General features: G+C 46.5%; 2 protein-coding genes across 3 annotated transcripts in view; one reads left to right on the forward strand and one right to left on the reverse strand.

Annotated features, from left to right (window-relative positions):
* The window catches only part of LOC115177039 (protein capicua homolog), a 49,445-nt gene extending 45,047 nt beyond the window's left edge, over positions 1-4,398 (forward strand). For both annotated transcript variants that reach the window (XM_029737497.1, XM_029737498.1), the window contains exons 17-20: positions 187-338; positions 537-671; positions 2,278-2,454; positions 3,943-4,398. In XM_029737497.1, the coding sequence (XP_029593357.1) occupies positions 187-338; positions 537-671; positions 2,278-2,454; positions 3,943-4,211 (733 nt within the window). In that variant the 3' untranslated portion in view covers positions 4,212-4,398. The remainder of the gene's footprint in view (positions 1-186; positions 339-536; positions 672-2,277; positions 2,455-3,942) is intronic.
* Positions 4,399-8,184: 3,786 nt separating this feature from the next.
* Positions 8,185-16,232, reverse strand: LOC115176575 (zinc finger protein 574). The gene is made up of 8 exons (XM_029736643.1): positions 15,659-16,232; positions 12,778-13,363; positions 12,439-12,605; positions 12,204-12,299; positions 11,336-12,114; positions 11,031-11,166; positions 9,312-10,853; positions 8,185-9,182 (listed from the first exon to the last, which is right to left on the reverse strand). Exons 2-8 carry the CDS (start codon positions 13,076-13,078, stop codon positions 9,009-9,011), a joined length of 3,195 nt encoding a protein of 1,064 aa, XP_029592503.1. The 5' UTR covers positions 13,079-13,363; positions 15,659-16,232; the 3' UTR covers positions 8,185-9,008.
* Positions 16,233-17,064: the final 832 nt, after the last annotated feature.

The following is a 17,064-nucleotide window of genomic DNA, read 5'->3' on the forward strand; positions in this document are numbered from 1 at the left end:
AGTATAGTCACACCATCTATCAATTTATTAAACATGTCTGTTAGTGAGTATCCCTGAGTATAGTCACACCATTTCTCCATTTATAGTATGTTTGTTAGTGAGTATCCCTGAGTCATCCTGACACTTGAAAGGGTTCAGGTACCTTACTCCTGTGTTTCTCTCCCTCCATCCCCCTCTTTCTCCCAGGGTGTTGTCAGAGGTGTATTTTGAGGAGCGTTTTGCTCAGCTACCAGAGTTCAGGCCAGAGGAGGTGCTGCCCTCCCCCACCCTGCAGAGCCTGGCCACCTCCCCCCGCGCCATACTGGGCAGCTACCGCCGCAAGAGGAAGAACTCCACAGGTAGGAGGTAGAGGGGAGGTAGAGGGGAGGTAGAGGGGAGGTAGAGGGGAGGTAGAGGGGACTGAAGGAAAGAGGGAGACAGACAACTGAGATTTACATTTTCTGTTGCAAAACTTTTTGCTACGGTGTGCCCCACTGAAGTAGAGGCATCTGCTAATCGTGTATATCTATCTATCTCTCATCCCCTCTTCTGTCCAGACATGGACTCGTCCACAGAGGACCCCGTGTCTCCTAAGAGGAAGAGCAGACGGCGCTCCAGCTGCAGCTCGGAGCCCAGCACACCCAAGAGCGCCGCCAAGTGTGAGGGAGACGTCTTCACCTTCGACCGACCAGGTAGGAACACAGACGTGCTCACACCCTCATTGTAAGGTTTATTCATGTACAGTGCCTTCGGAAAGTATTCAGACCCCTTGACTTTTTCCACATTTTGTTACAGCTTTTTCAAAAATGTATGAAATGTATACATTTTTTTTCAGCAATCTACACAATACCTCAGAATGACAAGGCGAAAACAGGTTTTCAGATTTTTATTTGCATAGGTTTTCAGACCCTTTGCTTTGCGGTGCATCCTGTTTCCATTGATCATCCTTGAGATGTTTCTACTACTACATTGGAGTCCACCTGTGGTAAATTCAATTGATTGGATATGATTTGGAAAGGCACACACCTGTCTATATAAGGTCCCACAGTTGACAGTGCATGTCAGAACAAAAACCAAGCCATGAGGTCGAAAGAATTGTCCTTAGAGATCAGAGACAGGATTGTGTTGAGGTACAGATCTGGGGAGGGGTGCCAAAAAATGTCTGCAGCATTGAAGGTCCCTAAGAAGACAGTGGCCTCCATCATTCTTAAATGGAAGAAGTTTGGAACCACCAAGACTCTTCCTAGAGCTGGCTGCCCCCGGCCAAACTGAGCAATCAAGGGAGAAGGGCCTTGGTCAGGGAGGTGACCAAGAACCCGATGGTCACTCTGACAGAGCTTCATAGTTCCTCTGTGGAGATGGGAGAACCTTCCAGAAGGACAACTATCTCTGCAGCACTCCACCAATCAGGCCTTTGTGGTAGAGTGGCCAGACAGAAGCCACTCCCCAGTAAAAGCCACATGACAGCCCACTTGGAGTTTGCCAAAAAGCACCTAAAGACTCTCAGACCAGAGAGGGAATGCCAAGCGTCACGTCTGGAGGAAACCTGGCACCATGCCTATGGTGAAGAATGGTGGTGGCAACATCATGCTGTGGGGATGTTTTAAGTGGCAGGGACTGGGAGACTAGTCAGGATCGAGGCAAAGAACAGAGAGATCCTTGATGAAAACCTACTCCAGAGCACTCAGGACCTCAGACTTGGGCGATGGTTGACCTTCCAACAGGACAACGGCACTAAGCACACAGCCAAGACAATGCAGGAGTGGCTTCGGGACAAGTCACAATGTCCTTGAGTGGCCCAGCCAGAGCCCGGACTTGAACTCGATCGGACATCTCTGGAGAGACTAGAAAATGGCTGTGCAGCAACGCTCCCCATCCAACCTGACAGCTTGAGAGGAATAGGAAAAACTCCCCAAAAACACAGGTGTGCCAAGCTTGTAGCATCATACCCAAGAAGACTCGAGGCTGTAATCGCTGCCAAAGGTGCTTCAACAAAGTACTGAGTAAAGGGTCTGATTACTTATGTAAATGTAATATTTAAATTTGCAAACAATTCTAAAAACCTGTTTTTGCTTTGTCATTATGGAGTATTGTTTGTAGATTGAGGGATAAAAACAATGTAATCAATTTTAGAATAAGACTGTAATGTAACAACTGGAAAAAGTCAAGGGGTCTGAATACTTTCCGAATGCACTGTATAATTAACTGCTAAAACTGCTCTCCCAAATCCTAAAATATATGTGCCATGTTTACACAAATGTTTTATATAAAATACTAACGTGTCTGTGTGTCTGTCAGCCCCCCCGTCTGTGTGTCCCCCTCCAGGGTCTGGGACAGGGACAGGTGCTGACGGAGAGGACATCCTGGGGGAGCTGGAGTTTGACAAGGTGCCCTACTCTTCTCTGAGACGCACCCTGGACCAGAGACGAGCCCTCGTCATGCAGCTCTTCCAGGAGCATGGCTTCTTCCCCTCAGGTCAGTACAGACACACACTTGCATATAGATTTTTGTATACAGTACCAGTCAAAGGTTTGGACACACCTACTCATTCAAGGTTTTTTTTTTATTTTGACTATTTTCTACATTGTAGAATAATAATGAAGACATCAAAACTATGAAATTACACGAATGGAATCAAGTAGTAACCAAAAAAGTGATAAACAAATCAAAATAAATTCTTCAAATAGAAACCTTTTGCCTTGATGACAGCTTTGCACACTCTTGACATTTTCTCAACCAGCTTCACCTGGAATGCTTTTCCAACAGTCTTGAAGGAGCTCCCACATATGCTGAGCACTTGTTGGCTGCTTTTCCTTCACTCTGCGGTCCAACTCATCCCAAACCATCTCAATTGGGTTGAAGTCAGGTGATTGTGGAGGCCAGGTCATCTGATGCAGCACTCCATCACTCACCTTCTTGTTCATATAGCCCTTACACAGCCTGGAGGTGTGTTGGGTTATTGTCCTGTTGAAAAACAAATGATAGTCCCACTAATCGCTAACCAGATTGGATGGCATATCGCTGCAGAATGCTGTGGTAGCCATGCTGGTTAAGTGTGCCTGCCTTGAATTCTAAATAAATCACAATGTCACCAGCAAAGCACCCCCACACCATAACACCACCTCCTCCATGCTTCACGGTGGGAACCACACATGCGGAGATCATCCGTTCACCTACTCTACATCTCACAAAGACACAGCGGTTGGAACCAAAAATCTCAAATTTGGACTCATCAGACCAAAGGACAGATTTCCACTGGTCTAATGTCCATTGCTTGCGTTTCTTGGCCCAAGCAAGTTTATTCTTCTTATTGGTGTCCTTTTAGTAGTGGTTTCTTTGCAGCAATTCGACCATGAAGGCCTGATTCACACAGTCTCCTCTGAACAGTTGATGTTGAGATGTGTCTGTTACATGAACTCTGAAGCATTTATTTGGGATGCAATTTCTGAGGCTGGTAACTCTAATGAACTTATTCTCTGCAGCAGAGGTAACTCTGGGTCTTCCTTTACTGTGGAGGTCCTCATGAGAGCCAGTATCATCATAGCGCTTGATGGTTATTGCGACCGCACAAAGTGCTTGAAATGTTCCGTATTGACTGACCTACATGTCTTAAAGTAATGATGGACTGTCGTTTCTCTTTGCTTATTTGAGCTGTTCTTGCCATAATATGGACTTGGATTTTCACCAAATAGCGTTATCTTCTGTATACCACCCCTGCACATTTTTGGTTACTGCATGATTCCATGTGTTATTTCATAGTTTTGATGTCTTCACTATTATTCTACAATGTAGAAAATGGTAAAAATAAAGAAAAACCCTTGAATGAGTAGATGTCCAGACTTTTGACTGGTACTGTACATAGGCCCTACTCTCATTTACAGTGTACACACACAAAGACCTCCCCACTCAGCAAACAACAATAATCAACACTTCCTCTCTGTCTTCCTCCTGTCCGCCCTCCAGCCCAGGCCACGGCAGCCTTCCAGGCACGCTACTCAGACATCTTCCCCACCAAGGTGTGTCTGCAGCTGAAGATCAGGGAGGTCCGACAGAAGATCATGCAGACTGCCGTCCCCTCTGAGACCAATGAGGCCTGCTCGCTCCCCGGACCGTCTGGCGCCCAATCAGGGGAAGGGACAGGAGGTGGGGCAGAGCCATTGGTAGAGGAGGCGGATCGAGAGAGTGAGGGTAGTCCAGAGGAGCTGAGGGATTTGCAGGAGTCTTCTAGATGAAGGATGCCGACAGGCTGGATTGACCAATCAGCGATGGACCAGTTCCCCAAATCCCGCCTCTTCTTAATTTTGTTGAAGCTACACCCCTCTGTCTCTCCGTGTATCTGGACCTCTCTCGCTCTCTCGCTCTCTCGCTCTCTCGCTCTCTCGCTCTCTCTCTCTCTCGCTCTCTCGCTCGCTCTCTCTCTCTCTCTCTCTCTCTCTCTCTCTCGCTCTCTCGCTCTCTCGCTCTCTCGCTCTCTCGCTCTCTCGCTCGCTCTCTCTCTCTCTCTCTCTCTCTCTCTCTCTCTCTCTCTCTCTCTCTCTCTCTCTCTCGCTCTCTCGCTCTCTCGCTCTCTCGCTCTCTCGCTCTCTCTCGCTCTCTCCACAGAGAGCCAGGTCAGAAATAGCAAGTGGAAGAGACAAAGAAAGAAGATGTGTCTGCAAAATGTGTGAGGTGGAATTGTTTTAAAACTTAAAAGGGGATTTTTTTTAAGTGTAATTCCCCCTCCAAATAAAATTACGTTTAAAATGCCAGTGACACGCACACAGACAGACAGACAGCTGATGAACCCCAAACTCCAGTACCCACACTTGAATTAGCACTTTGTTAGTAGTATTAATATTATCCTTGTAAGCTTCCATTGATGCCAGTGGACTATAGACTATACAATACCTCTCCAGCTGTTTCCCATTGCCTTGGAGCAGGGCCCATCTTTCAGACTGAATAGCATATCACGTAGTGGGACTGTTTGAGGTAATTTATCTGACTCTAACAGGACTGACTTTGTTGTTTTTAAAAATGGAGGGCTTGGGAAGCAAGATCAGTTAATTGGCTGCTGAAGAGGGTCTGGCTCTTACGTCTCCCATTGGCTCATTTGTTTCTGCTGGACATTAGGGGGCTGGGTCCCCACTGGCTTGAGATGATGCCATTGGATGGAGAGGCCGCACTACCCTGGTGAGGGATCAGAAGGCTACTTGTTTTATTGTTAGATTTTTCGCTACTTTGAATCATGTAAGCATAACTTCAGGACTGGTCTGTGAGGGGGACTGGAGAGAGTTTAGGACCTCGCCCTAACTTTTACAGGAAATGCCAGTAATGATGCACCAAGCGTTCCTGCTAGTCTGATTCGCTCGCCATGAGGGAAGGAGGCGGGGAGAAGGAGTCAATGGGCACATCATGGCTTTACATTTCTCACTGTCACTTCAACCATGTTTTATGTATTTGTAGACTTTAGTTGAGAACCCAGAGGACGTCAGGCTGACAGGCCTATTACTTCTAATGCCAAGCAGTTTTATCCAACTTTGTTTTTTTTAAACACATCAAACTTGTCTTTTTTTTTTATGAAACACATGTAATGTTGCAGTTCATTATGTTATTATTGTATTACTGTTACTAATATTACTCCTCTCATTGTTATAGTGGACCTGATCCTTACTACGGGCTGGTATCAATGTCATTTGATTAGCTCTCGCAACCTGTTTTCTTATTTGAGGGGAAATGGGATGGTCCTCACCTGTGAGAGATGGTCCTCACCTGTGAGAGAGATGGTCCTCACCTGTGCCTCTTGCCCTCTTTGTCTTCCCTTTCAACACCCTGACTTCGCCCCAGCAAGGACCTGGGGTGACAAATCTTTTTATTCATTTCAATGAGGGATAACAAAGAGAAGAGGGTTGACATTTGTATTCATATAAGTGTAATAAGTATGTTTTTGGACAACCCTATACCGCTCTCTCTCACTCCCCTGCTAGTAAGTTTGATTATATAGCTGCCTCCTTCCTCCTTCCTCCACCTCCTTTTCCTTCCCTTCTTCCTCTCTTACTGTTCTCTCCAGGCCTTTTTTGGGGGGTGGGAGGAGATAATCCTGGAGGGGGCAGGGCAGTATAAAGAGTAGTAGGGTATAATATTGGTTGTCTTTGTGCAAGACCTGGTTGTGTTGTACATATTATTTACTGTAGAGTCAGGAGACTCACTATAATATTGTTAAGGAACAATGTGTAACTGACTTGTATTGACTTTTAAAAGACGCCATTACACAAGGTCAAACTCCAAAAATGTACAAATGAATAATAAATATGAATATTAACATTTGTTTACTCCTTGTTTTACTGAGATAAATTATTCATAAATGTATATATTGCATACTGTAAGTTTATCTGTCTTTCAGTATAGATAGATGTTCAAGTTAACATTTTTCACTAGTTTTTAATGTATCACACAGCTGAACCAACAGTTATTGATTAGCTATTATTGTCCAACTATACTGAACAAAAATATAAATGCAACATGTAAAGTGTTGGTCCCATGTTTCATGAGCTGAAATAAAAGATCCCAGAAATGTTCCATATGCACAAAAAGCTTATTTATCTCAAATGTTGTGCACAAATTTGTTTACATCCCTGTTAGTGAACATTTCTCCTCTGCCAAGATAATCCATCCACCTGACAGGTGTGGCATATCAAAAAGCTGATTAAACAGCATGAGCATTACACAGGTGCAGCTTGTGCTGGGGACAAAAGTCCACTCTAAAATGTGCAGTTGAGTCACACAACACAATGCCACAGATGTCTCAAGTTGAGGGAGAGCACAATTGGCATGCTGACTGCACGAATGTCCACCAGAGCTGTTGCCTGAGAATTGAATGTTAATTTCTCTACCATAAGCCACCTCCGTTGTTTTTGAGAATTTGGCGGTACGACTAACCGGCCTCACAACCACAGACCACGTGTAACCACGCCATCCCAGGACCTCCAGATCTGGCTTTTTCACCTGGGGGATCGTCTGAGACCAGCCACCTGGATAGCTGATGAAACAAAAGTATCTGTCTGTAATAAAGCCCTTTTGTGTGGAAAAATGCATTCTGATAAGCTGGGGATGGCTCCCCAGTTGGTGGGCCTATGTCCTACCAGGCCCACCCATGGCTGCGCCCCTCCCCAGTCATGTGAAATCCATAGATTAGGGCCTAATGGATTTATTTCTTTATATGAACTGCAACTCAGTAAAATTGTTGCATGTTGCAATTATATTTTTGTTCAGTATATAACCATTACCGTTCAAAATTTTGGGATCACTTAGAAATGTCCTTGTTTTTGAAAGAAAATTACATTTTTTTGTACATTAAAATAACAAATTGATAAGAAATACAGTGTAGACGATGTTGTAAATGACTATCGTAGCTGGAAACGGCTGATTTTTTATGGAATATATACAGAGGCCCATTATCAGCAACCATCACTCCTGTGTTCCAATGGCACGTTGTGTTAGCTAATCCAAGTGTATCATTTTAAAAGGGTAATTGATCATTAGAAATGCAATTATGTTTGCACAGCTGAAAACTGGCCTTCTTTAGACTAGTTGAGTATCTGGAGCATCAGCATTTGTGGGTTTGATTACAGGCACAAAATGGCTAGAAACAAAGTACTTTCATCTGAAACTTGTCAGTCTATTCTTGTTCTGATTAATGAAGGCGATTCCATGTGAGAAATTGCCAAGAAACTGAAGATAAACTTGGATTAGCTAACACAGCGTGCCATTGGAACAGGATGGTTGCTGATAGTGAGCCTTTGTACACCAATGTAGATATTCCATAAAAAAAACAATTCTGCCATTTCCAGATACAATAGTCATTTACAACATTAACAATGTCTACACTGTATTTCTGATCAATTTGATGTTATTTTAATGGACAAAAAATGTGCTTTTCTTTCAAAAACAAGGACATTTCTAAGTGACCCCAAACTTTTGAACAGTAGTGTGTGTATGTATATATATTTTTAAAAAACAGTTTAGTCATTGGAGAGAATGCAAGGGCATACATTTCTTATGGGGACATGTATTGAGAAGGAGAATACTGCACATAAAACAATATAAAAAGTGTGTGTGCTTGCCCTTATGTTAATTTTCCCTGGGCTTGATCTGTTCTTCAAAAGGAGGGAGAATGGGGTCCAGTATCAAGACAGTAACACACACTGTCATAACAAAACAGGCATAGCATATTATCAAATATCATTTAATCATTCATTTATCTGTTTACAGCAAAAGGAGGAACAGTCATTGTTTTCAAAGTAAAAATCACATATTACAGACAAGCACTGAATGAACATCCATGGGCAGTCAAGAACATGACAAAACACAGGAAATGGCCCTCGATTCACGTCTGACACAACTACCTCTCCGCCACCACTGACCGGCTCTGCCCAGTCTTTCTGAACAGGAGATCGTAAACACGTTTGGTCTGTAGGAGTGAATGAACACCTACTGTTGTCCTGCCTGCTGCAATTGTAGACAATCATTTTAATACTCAACAATGACAACCAGTGTTCCTACACTCCTGTAGTTCACTAGATCACAGGTTCATCTTCTACTGCTCCCTATACATTCACCCCAATAGGAGAACAGTCAGTAAAACATGCTCTCTGCCAGTCAGGAGTCAGTACAGTCCCACAGCCCACACAAGTAGTTCTGTCATGGTTCTCTAATAGATGAGCCTCTCACTGGCTCTCAGTAGCTGTAGATACATCTTTGAGGCTTGTTTAATGGTTCTATGACAGGTCTGGGAGAGTTCTGAGTCGTGTCTCTTTGACCCTCAGAGTATCTAGATAGTCGTGTGATGGTTCTGTGAGGGTTATCTGATGGTCCTGTCATGGTTCTGAGTTGTCTCTGTCTGGCCTTTAGATGAGCTGTAGACTGTCTACAGAGATGGAGTCCATCCCCAGACTGTTAGATGAGCTGTAGACTGTCTACAGTGATGGTGTCCATCTCCAGATTGTTAGATGAGCTGTAGACTGTCTACAGTGATGGAGTCCATCCCCAGACTGTTAGATGAGCTGTAGACTGTCTACAGTGATGGTGTCCATCCCCAGACTGTTCTCCAGGGCTGTGTGGTAGATCTCTATAGCCTCAGCCAGGGGTAGGGTTCCTCCCTCGCTGGTCTCTATGATGGCGATGGTCTCTCCGAACTCATTACACATGATGGTGGGAGGACCCTGGGTCTGGATAGGAAAGGAAGCATTGTATGGAGGATGTGAGAGAAAAACATTTGAACAACATATTTTCGCAATTTTACAGGCTCACACACCCTCAGAGGCTGCACACAGACACCGCCAGCCCCTCCCCCTCACCTGCTGTAGGGCCGACGTCTGTATGTGGATCAGCTGAGGCTGCCCATTGGCCAGTTCCACCTGGGATGCCTCCACTAGCGCCACGGCGGCGCTGGTCTCCATGGCAACCTGTGCTGCGGCCTCCTCCTGCCTCTGCTGGCGTGCGTGGGTCTTCCTGTGGTTCCGCAGGTTGGAGAAGGACTTGAAGGCCTTGCCACACACCAGACAGGCGTGGGGGCGCTCCCCCGTGTGCGTACGCCGGTGCTCCGCCAGGTGCATGCTCTGGACAAAGCCCTTGTCACATATTTCGCAGCGGAACGGCCGCTCCCCTGTGTGCGTGCGCAAGTGCTCTCGCAGGTGCGTGTTCTGCCGGAAGCGCTTGCCACACAGGTTGCAGGGGAAGGGGCGCTCTCCTGTGTGGATGCGCTGATGCAAGGTCACGCCTGAGGAGGAGACAAACAGCTTACCGCAGGTTAGGCACTGGTGGGATTTACCCCTGGCCACTGCACCACCACAGGTCCGACCAGGAACCAGGCCGTGGCTCAGCTGATGCAGACGCCAGTTGGCTGCAGAGTTGAGCTTCTTCCCACACACAGTGCAGTCCAGGCCCCCTCTCATGATGCTGGTGGTCCCTGTGTCTTCTGAGGTGGAGGGCTCTGAGAGGGGTTCCCCGTCAGGGCACACTTGGGGCTGGCTCTCTAACCCTCCCCCTCTGTCTGCCTGGCCCTCAGTGGGGTGGACCTCCTGACAGTGGCGGTCTCTCTTCCTCCTGTGCAGGAAGCCAGCCTGGCAGTGGGGGCAGGAGAACGGGGCCAGGGCCCCCGGGTGAACAGTGTAGCGGTGGGCGGTTAGCTTGGCCGGCCGTACGAAGGTGGCGGGGCAGTCCGGGCAGGGCCAGGGAGGGAGGTTGGCATGGAGTAGGCGGTGCTGCCGGAGGTTGGATGACTGGGTGAATGTTCGGTGGCAGATGTCGCAGCGGTAGGGGCGCACGCCAGAGTGGGTGAGGTTGTGGCGAGACAGGTTGGCCAGGGAAGAGAAGGTCTTTCCGCAGTCTGAGCACTGGAAGGGCCGCTCGCCGGTGTGTGTACGCAGGTGGTTGCGTAGGTGCATCTGCTTCTTGAAGGTCTTGGTGCACACGGAGCACTTGAAGTGTCGCTCGGATACGTGGGCCGTATGGCGGTGTTTGACCAGGAGGAGCAGGGAGGGGAAAGCCTGAGGGCAGGAGGGGCAGGGGAACGCGCCCCGGGGACCAGCGAGGTTAGGGTCAGTAGAGGAACCAGGATCAGCGGTCTGTTCTCCCGGTTGGGACTCTCCACTGCCCCCTGGTGTCCCCTCCACATCCACCCCGTTCTTCTTTCCTCCCTCTGCCCTGCTCAGAGAGCTGGAGGCAGTGTCCTCCCCCGACTCGCCTATCTCCATCTCAGCCTCGGTAAGGGGGGCCATCAGGTTCTCCTCGTCCCCCTCCGTCTCCATGGGGCTGCCCTCACCCCCATCCCTCAGGGCCCGGGCTCTCTGAAGGATGGACAGGGCTGACTGGGACATCCTCCTGGGGACCGCTGGGACCTGCACAGGACATCGTCAAAACAAATGCTAATAGTGACCAGTATGTGACTGAATTTAACTAGAGAAACAAAACATTTGCACACATTTCTCATTGATGATTTGCACAAAACATTTGTCAAGTTAGAATTTGGAACTATAAGAACAATATTACCATTTTTAAAAAGAAAACGTGGTTACCAGGACGACAGGGGTAGGTGTAGTGGTGGCTGCTTTGGTGGTGTGTGTTCTACGGTGGTACAGGAACTTGGTCATATTGGTGAAGGTCTTGGCACAGTGCTCACACCTGTGGAGCGGCTCTGCTGTGTGAGACTTCCTACAGGACGGAGCGAGGGATGAAGAGAGAGGTAGGGAGGGGCGGATATGAAAAGAGAAGATATGTCTCAGAGCCTTCAATACAATAGCATTGAAAAAGCAAAAGGCAGAAAAACATTGGGGATTGTGATGGTTCATGATGAGAACATGATGTCTGGTCAGGCACCTACCTGTGTATGATGAGGGTCATCTCTGTGTTGAAGCCGTGACCACAGTCCACACACAGATACCGAGCCTCCCCGGAGTGAGAGCGCATGTGTGTCTGCAGTGACATCGCCTTCTTAAACACCTTGTCACACTCCCGGCACTCGTATGTGCCATGCTCGTGCACGCGCCTGTGTGCCGCCAGCCGATTGGCTGACGTGAAGGTACGCTGGCATTGGCTGCAGTGCAGGCATAGGGGTGTGTTTCTAGATCTTTTAGCCAAGGCGCGTCTCCCCGTTCCCTTCCCCCTCTCCTCTGCCACCCTCCCCCCATTCCCCTCCCCTCTCTCCTCCTCCCTCCCTCCGTCCTCCTCGTATCCCATCATCACCCCGTCCTCACCGCTCTCCTTCTCCTGGGCCAGGAAGTGCTCCCCCTGGTGTTGCAGGAAGTCCTCTGGGGTCTGGAAGAGGAGCGCACACTCGGAGCACTCATAGGGGTGGAAGATCACCACCTCCCCCTGCTGCTCCTCCCGGACAGCAGACAGCGCCACCTCCAGTCTCTGGAGGCCGTTCTCCGGGACCCCCAGCTTTCCTACCAAGCCCACCCCTAGAGGAGTGAGCAGAGGGGGCAGCAGCTTGGCGCGCCGTAGGCCGGGGGTACTGGAGCCATCGGCCAGGGCCTGGGCACTGCAGATCTGGAGACGCATTGTGGCCGAGCCGGGAAGGGGGGAGACGGGGGGTAGGAAGGTGGCCCGGGAGGGGGTCGAGGGCTGGGGGGCAGACTGATGTTGTTGTTGGGCCAGGACCTGGGGGGGGCACAGACATGATCATGTTTGAGTGAGAATAACTGGTTACTGGTTATAAAAAGCTTTTTGACATGAAGTGTGTACAATACCTGTGCTAAGATCTCCCCGGCTTGTTGTTCACTCAAGACAAAGTTCTGAACACTGACCAAGGGTGTCACAGTACCATCGGGCTGCAGCACATACTCCTGGGAGAGAGAGGAGGAAGTTTGAGCCAAGAAATTAATCACCTAATTCTGCCTGTCTGTTTTTGCGCTAAAGAACAACAGCCTGTGAGCCCTTTGATAAAGGGTTTGCTGATGAAATGTGTTGGTATTTAATACTCACAGTCTCTGTGGCACTGTGTGTGCTGCTCTTGCTGTGGGTCTGTCTGTGGGCCAGCCACACCTCTGGAGAGTCAAACAGGGCCAGGCAGTCTAGACACTGGTACTGGACAGGCCCTGACACCTGGCCCTCTGTCCCTGCCTCGTCCGTCTCCAACACCTCACACAGTTCTGGGGAACACAACGTTCAGCAGGTGAGTCTCACTATCTAGCCCCTCTACATTCAAACAACCTCTGCCTTTCATCCTTGAAACAAACCACCACCTTTCACCCCCCCTCCGCTTAAAGACACATATCCACCCTTTCCTGTCCTCCACCATCCCCTCCATCCTCCCCCTCTCACCATGGTCCTCTGTCTCCAACCCTGCCTCTCTCATGTGCAGCTCCTGGTGCAGTAGCAGTTCATCTGGGTTCCTGAGGAGGGCACCACACTCCAGGCACTGGTACTGGCTGTCCCCGTACTCTGAGATGCCCTGGATGGCCATGGCCTCCCCAGCCTCCCCCTCTTCTCCCTCCTGCCCTGTGTGGATCTGCTGGTGCATCAGCACTTCTTCTAGGGTGTTGAAGAGCTGGTGGCACTCGCTGCACATGTACTGGTGCTGCACATCGTACATGCCCTCTGGGTCCTCCTGCTGGTCATCCATGACTACTGCAAGGTGGTTTTTGTAGGGCCGTGTGTGTGTTAGTCAGCACAATTCAATGAATGATAAAAAGGCTCCTGTCCTGGTCTGAGTTATATCTCTGTGTTACGATCCTGATACAAGTGTGCCTCGATGGTTGAATTGAAGACTTTAAAGTCTGTTAGTGAGCAAACGGTGTGTTTTGAGTTTAGGGCTTGAACCAGTAACAATGATTTGTAAAGTAGCTAGCCTCTTTCCTCATATCTCTCACTATGATGTTCTGTGATGTCAGGACAACAGGGAGGGAGCCTGCAAAAAAGCAAAATACAGTAGTCTCAGTCAGCTATTTGGTATCACCTCTCCCAACCCCCAACTGGCCCATAGACATGCTTTTAGTTTACAATGATGTAGGTCATTTCCATGTAAAAGGAGCCATGAACACCAACATGCGATGTTGATAGGAGCATATCTCAATGTGGCCCTCACACAATCATGGCCACCTAATCATCCCCGGCTTCCAATTGGCTCACTCATCGCCCCTCTTCTCCCCTGTAACTATTCCCCAGGTCGTTGCTGTAAATGAGAATGTGTTCTTTGTCAACTAAGGGCTAAATAAATACGATTAAAATGATTAACAAAAAATATATATCAAAATGGGTGTCAAATGAAAGCTAAGAGTCTATATTTTGGGGAAATGAAGTCATAGATAAATGTTTCTAGTAATTGCTTGGATTTTTGGGGGGTCTTAGAAAACATCTACCAGATAAGCCTTAAAAAAGGGATAGAAATACATCAAAACACAATAATGTTGAATTAATATTTAGGTAAACTATTATCAACACTTAGCCTATATTTAGTTTTGGAGAAATGATTTGCCTTCTTAATAAACACTGCCTTGTAATTCCGTTACCAAAAACCACATATCTTTAAGATCTTCAAGAGGATACTGAAAGTTCACAGAACTAGAAGGTAGACCTACCAATTAGTTTGTGTTTTGAACGGTTTATGAATTATTTAGTGATTATAACTTGTAATTCTCTTACCAAATCGGTAACATAATTACAGAAAAAAAAGTACCGGAATTAATTGGGGTGGCAGGTAGCCTAGCGGTTAGAGTGTTGGACTAGTAACCGAAAGGTTGCAAGATCGAATCCCTGAGCTGACAAGGTCAAAATCTGTCGTTCTGTCCCTGAACAAGGCAGTTAACCCACTGTTCCTAGGCCGTCATTGAAAATAAGAATTTGTTCTTAACTGACTTGCCTAGTTAAATAAAAGGTAAAATATAAATTACAGCAATTGAATTGACGACAATGGGAAATCAAATCATAATGTCCTCCCTTCCACTGGCATGCTGTTTTGTTCAGCTCATAACTGTTTTCTGTCTCTTTCTGTTGTCTGGTGGTCAAAGCGAGAGTGTGGACAACATCTCGCTCTATCACCTCTCCCGACTCTTACTGACACCTACCCCTCTCTTTCCATTTACTGTTACTGTAACCAGCATCCGCACCCAACGCACATCCACGGACGTTGAAAAATAGTTGAAATATCAACGTCCACAGACGTAATTTTTGGGGAAGGACTTGATTTGACCACGATTGGTGACCGGACCAAATTTCAACCAATCAAAGATGTCTATGTTTCACAAGTTTGGACAGCACAGTACAGTGAAGAAAAGTAGAGTATAGTACAGTAGAGTTCAGTAGTGCACACTAGAGTACAGTAATGTACTGTACTCTGTGTTCTACTGTAATGTCCAAACTTGTGAAACATAGACATCTATGATTGGTTCAGATTGGTCTTGTTTGGGGGCGGAGCTCATTCAAATAATAGCCAGTGTGTAGAATGATACTCATATATGCAAAGGATGATATTGCATATTTCTACCTTTGTGTACCTATTCAGGATAAATCACAATAAAGAAAATGACATTCATAACCATAAATGATGCACTTCTGTGTAGTACAGATCAGGGACCCATGATGTAATTCCATTACAGTAATTCTGTTACTTCACTTACTGTAGTTCAGTAATCAAAAGAGATTTACCGTAATTCTGTTAACAAACTTCGCACCTACACTATTGTTCGAGTAAATGTTATTTGTTTAGCATACATTTTAAAGTGAAAAATCTGAGTCTCAGCATAATTCCGTTACCATGGAATTTCCCTGTAGCTATTGCATGGTTCCATAAAATCGTCATAGAAAATAGAGCTGATAGCTACACGCTAATCAGAAGCTGCCACCAGAAGCTAACTGCATGTAGGCGCCAAACGCTGGTGACGGGATGTGCATTATTACATGCATGTTTTTCTACTCACATATGGCATATCATTCATGACATTTAGTTTATACAAGCCACAGTGCTGCATAACTGATCCTGTGTAGCATGATAGCTTGCGACATTGCTTCCTGTGTGTTATCATTCATGTGGCGAGCTGTTGGCGGCGCTCTCTCGGATATCCGAGACCTCTTCGGAGGCACCGCTGTCTCCTGACTGTGGCTCCCCGGCTCAAGGCGGTCGTCAGGCGGCGCTATCCACTTTTCCCCGCAGGTCTCCGGTAGACACGACAGGCCCTTCCTTCCCCTCCCGTTCAAAGAATCTTACCTCTCATCTACTGTCGTTGGACAATCCCTCGTGAGGTAGTCACAAAGCTCCGCAGAAGCAACAATGCACTCTCCGTTCCGTCTTTAAGTGAATAATGCACTGATTGAACGGTACGCTTTAAAATCGTTAACCTTCTGGCAGAGAAACATTTCGGTGCACGAAAAACATCGTTTGTCCGCGGATCGTTCTCCTGTTGTCGGCACACTCTGCTGCCTTTCGCTCTGGCCTTGTGACTTTGGAAGGCAGTGATTGGATACATTCCCTGTCAGTCATCAAGCGGTCTTTGCATGGTTGACAGGGCATTTTCACAAAACGTACTGTATATTTGCGGTAGTGGGAGTTTACTGTCACCATGTCGGTGTGGTTTGCAATTTGTTTTTGTATCTACTTTAGACCTGTTTTACTTTTTTTTTTAACTGCACTCATCTGATCCTATTTGTTTAAACTTAAAATAATGGAAACTTTGAATAATGGATCATTGTTATGCTATATTAATATCACAATAATGATATGTAAAGTGTTTGCTAACCCTGCAATCTGAAACAACAATAAAATGACTTCTATAACTTACTTGTTGTTGAATTGCCACAAGCTGAGACACCTCTACTCCAACTCCTTAGCTGTCTGAATGAAGACGAGTGGCTAAAGGTGCTTGCCCACCAGGCAGTGAGAAGAATCCACTCTCAGTTCTTCTGGTGATAACATCATGTGGACCTGCTATATTTTTTGATTTTCAAATCTATTTTCATGCCAAGATGATCAACTTGGTCTGCTCTTTTCTCTACCTTTGTGTGTGTATGTTTGAGGGGTCAGATCTTCAAACTGCATTGCTGACTTTTCCAAACTGTTGCTTGAGATGTATTTATGCTGTTGTTGAGCCCCTGGGTTTCTCTACATGTGGTTCCCAGCCAGGGGTACTATTCAGTTGATGGTACAGTAACCAAAAAAGGTTAGGAAGCTCTGCTCTACATTTTCAACTCCTTAATGCCTAGTTAAATAAAGGTTAAATAAATATATATATATATTTAAATGCAAATTACATTTTAGACCAGTCATAATTTCTTCACTCGCCATTCATTGGGGAGCATTACAATTGTCAAGACAGGCACAATAAGAACACTATGAATCGCTGTCTTTGGTGTGCATTTTCTATTATAAGTTGAAATATATGATCGTTATTTGTTTACTTTAACCGTTTGTAACCACTATGCTCCACAAGTGCACTTTCTGGGGTGTAATTATTAGTCCAAACAGTTGCAAACTGTTGCATTTTGCAACGAAAGCGAGAGTTTCTATTGGCCAAATTTAGGTAGGTCCCGCCCTGTGTCGTTCCGTTTGTTTCTGTTAAAGAAACGTTTTGCAACAGAATTGGCTTAATGAATATGCCCCAGTTGGATCTACCCTCA

Source organism: Salmo trutta, chromosome 37, assembly GCF_901001165.1.
Source record: "Salmo trutta chromosome 37, fSalTru1.1, whole genome shotgun sequence".
Lineage (NCBI taxonomy): Eukaryota > Metazoa > Chordata > Actinopteri > Salmoniformes > Salmonidae > Salmo > Salmo trutta.

Excerpts from the sequence above, each read along its gene's own strand:
- LOC115176575 (XM_029736643.1), bottom strand. The coding sequence starts at position 13,078 with ATGGATGACCAGCAGGAGGACCCAGAGGGCATGTACGATGTGCAGCAC. Across the intron at positions 12,606-12,777 it reads GTTGGAGACAGAGGACCATG|AACTGTGTGAGGTGTTGGAG; the intron begins GTGAGAGGGGGA and ends TGTGTTCCCCAG. Across the intron at positions 9,183-9,311 it reads AGACGTCGGCCCTACAGCAG|ACCCAGGGTCCTCCCACCAT; the intron begins GTGAGGGGGAGG and ends TTTCCTATCCAG.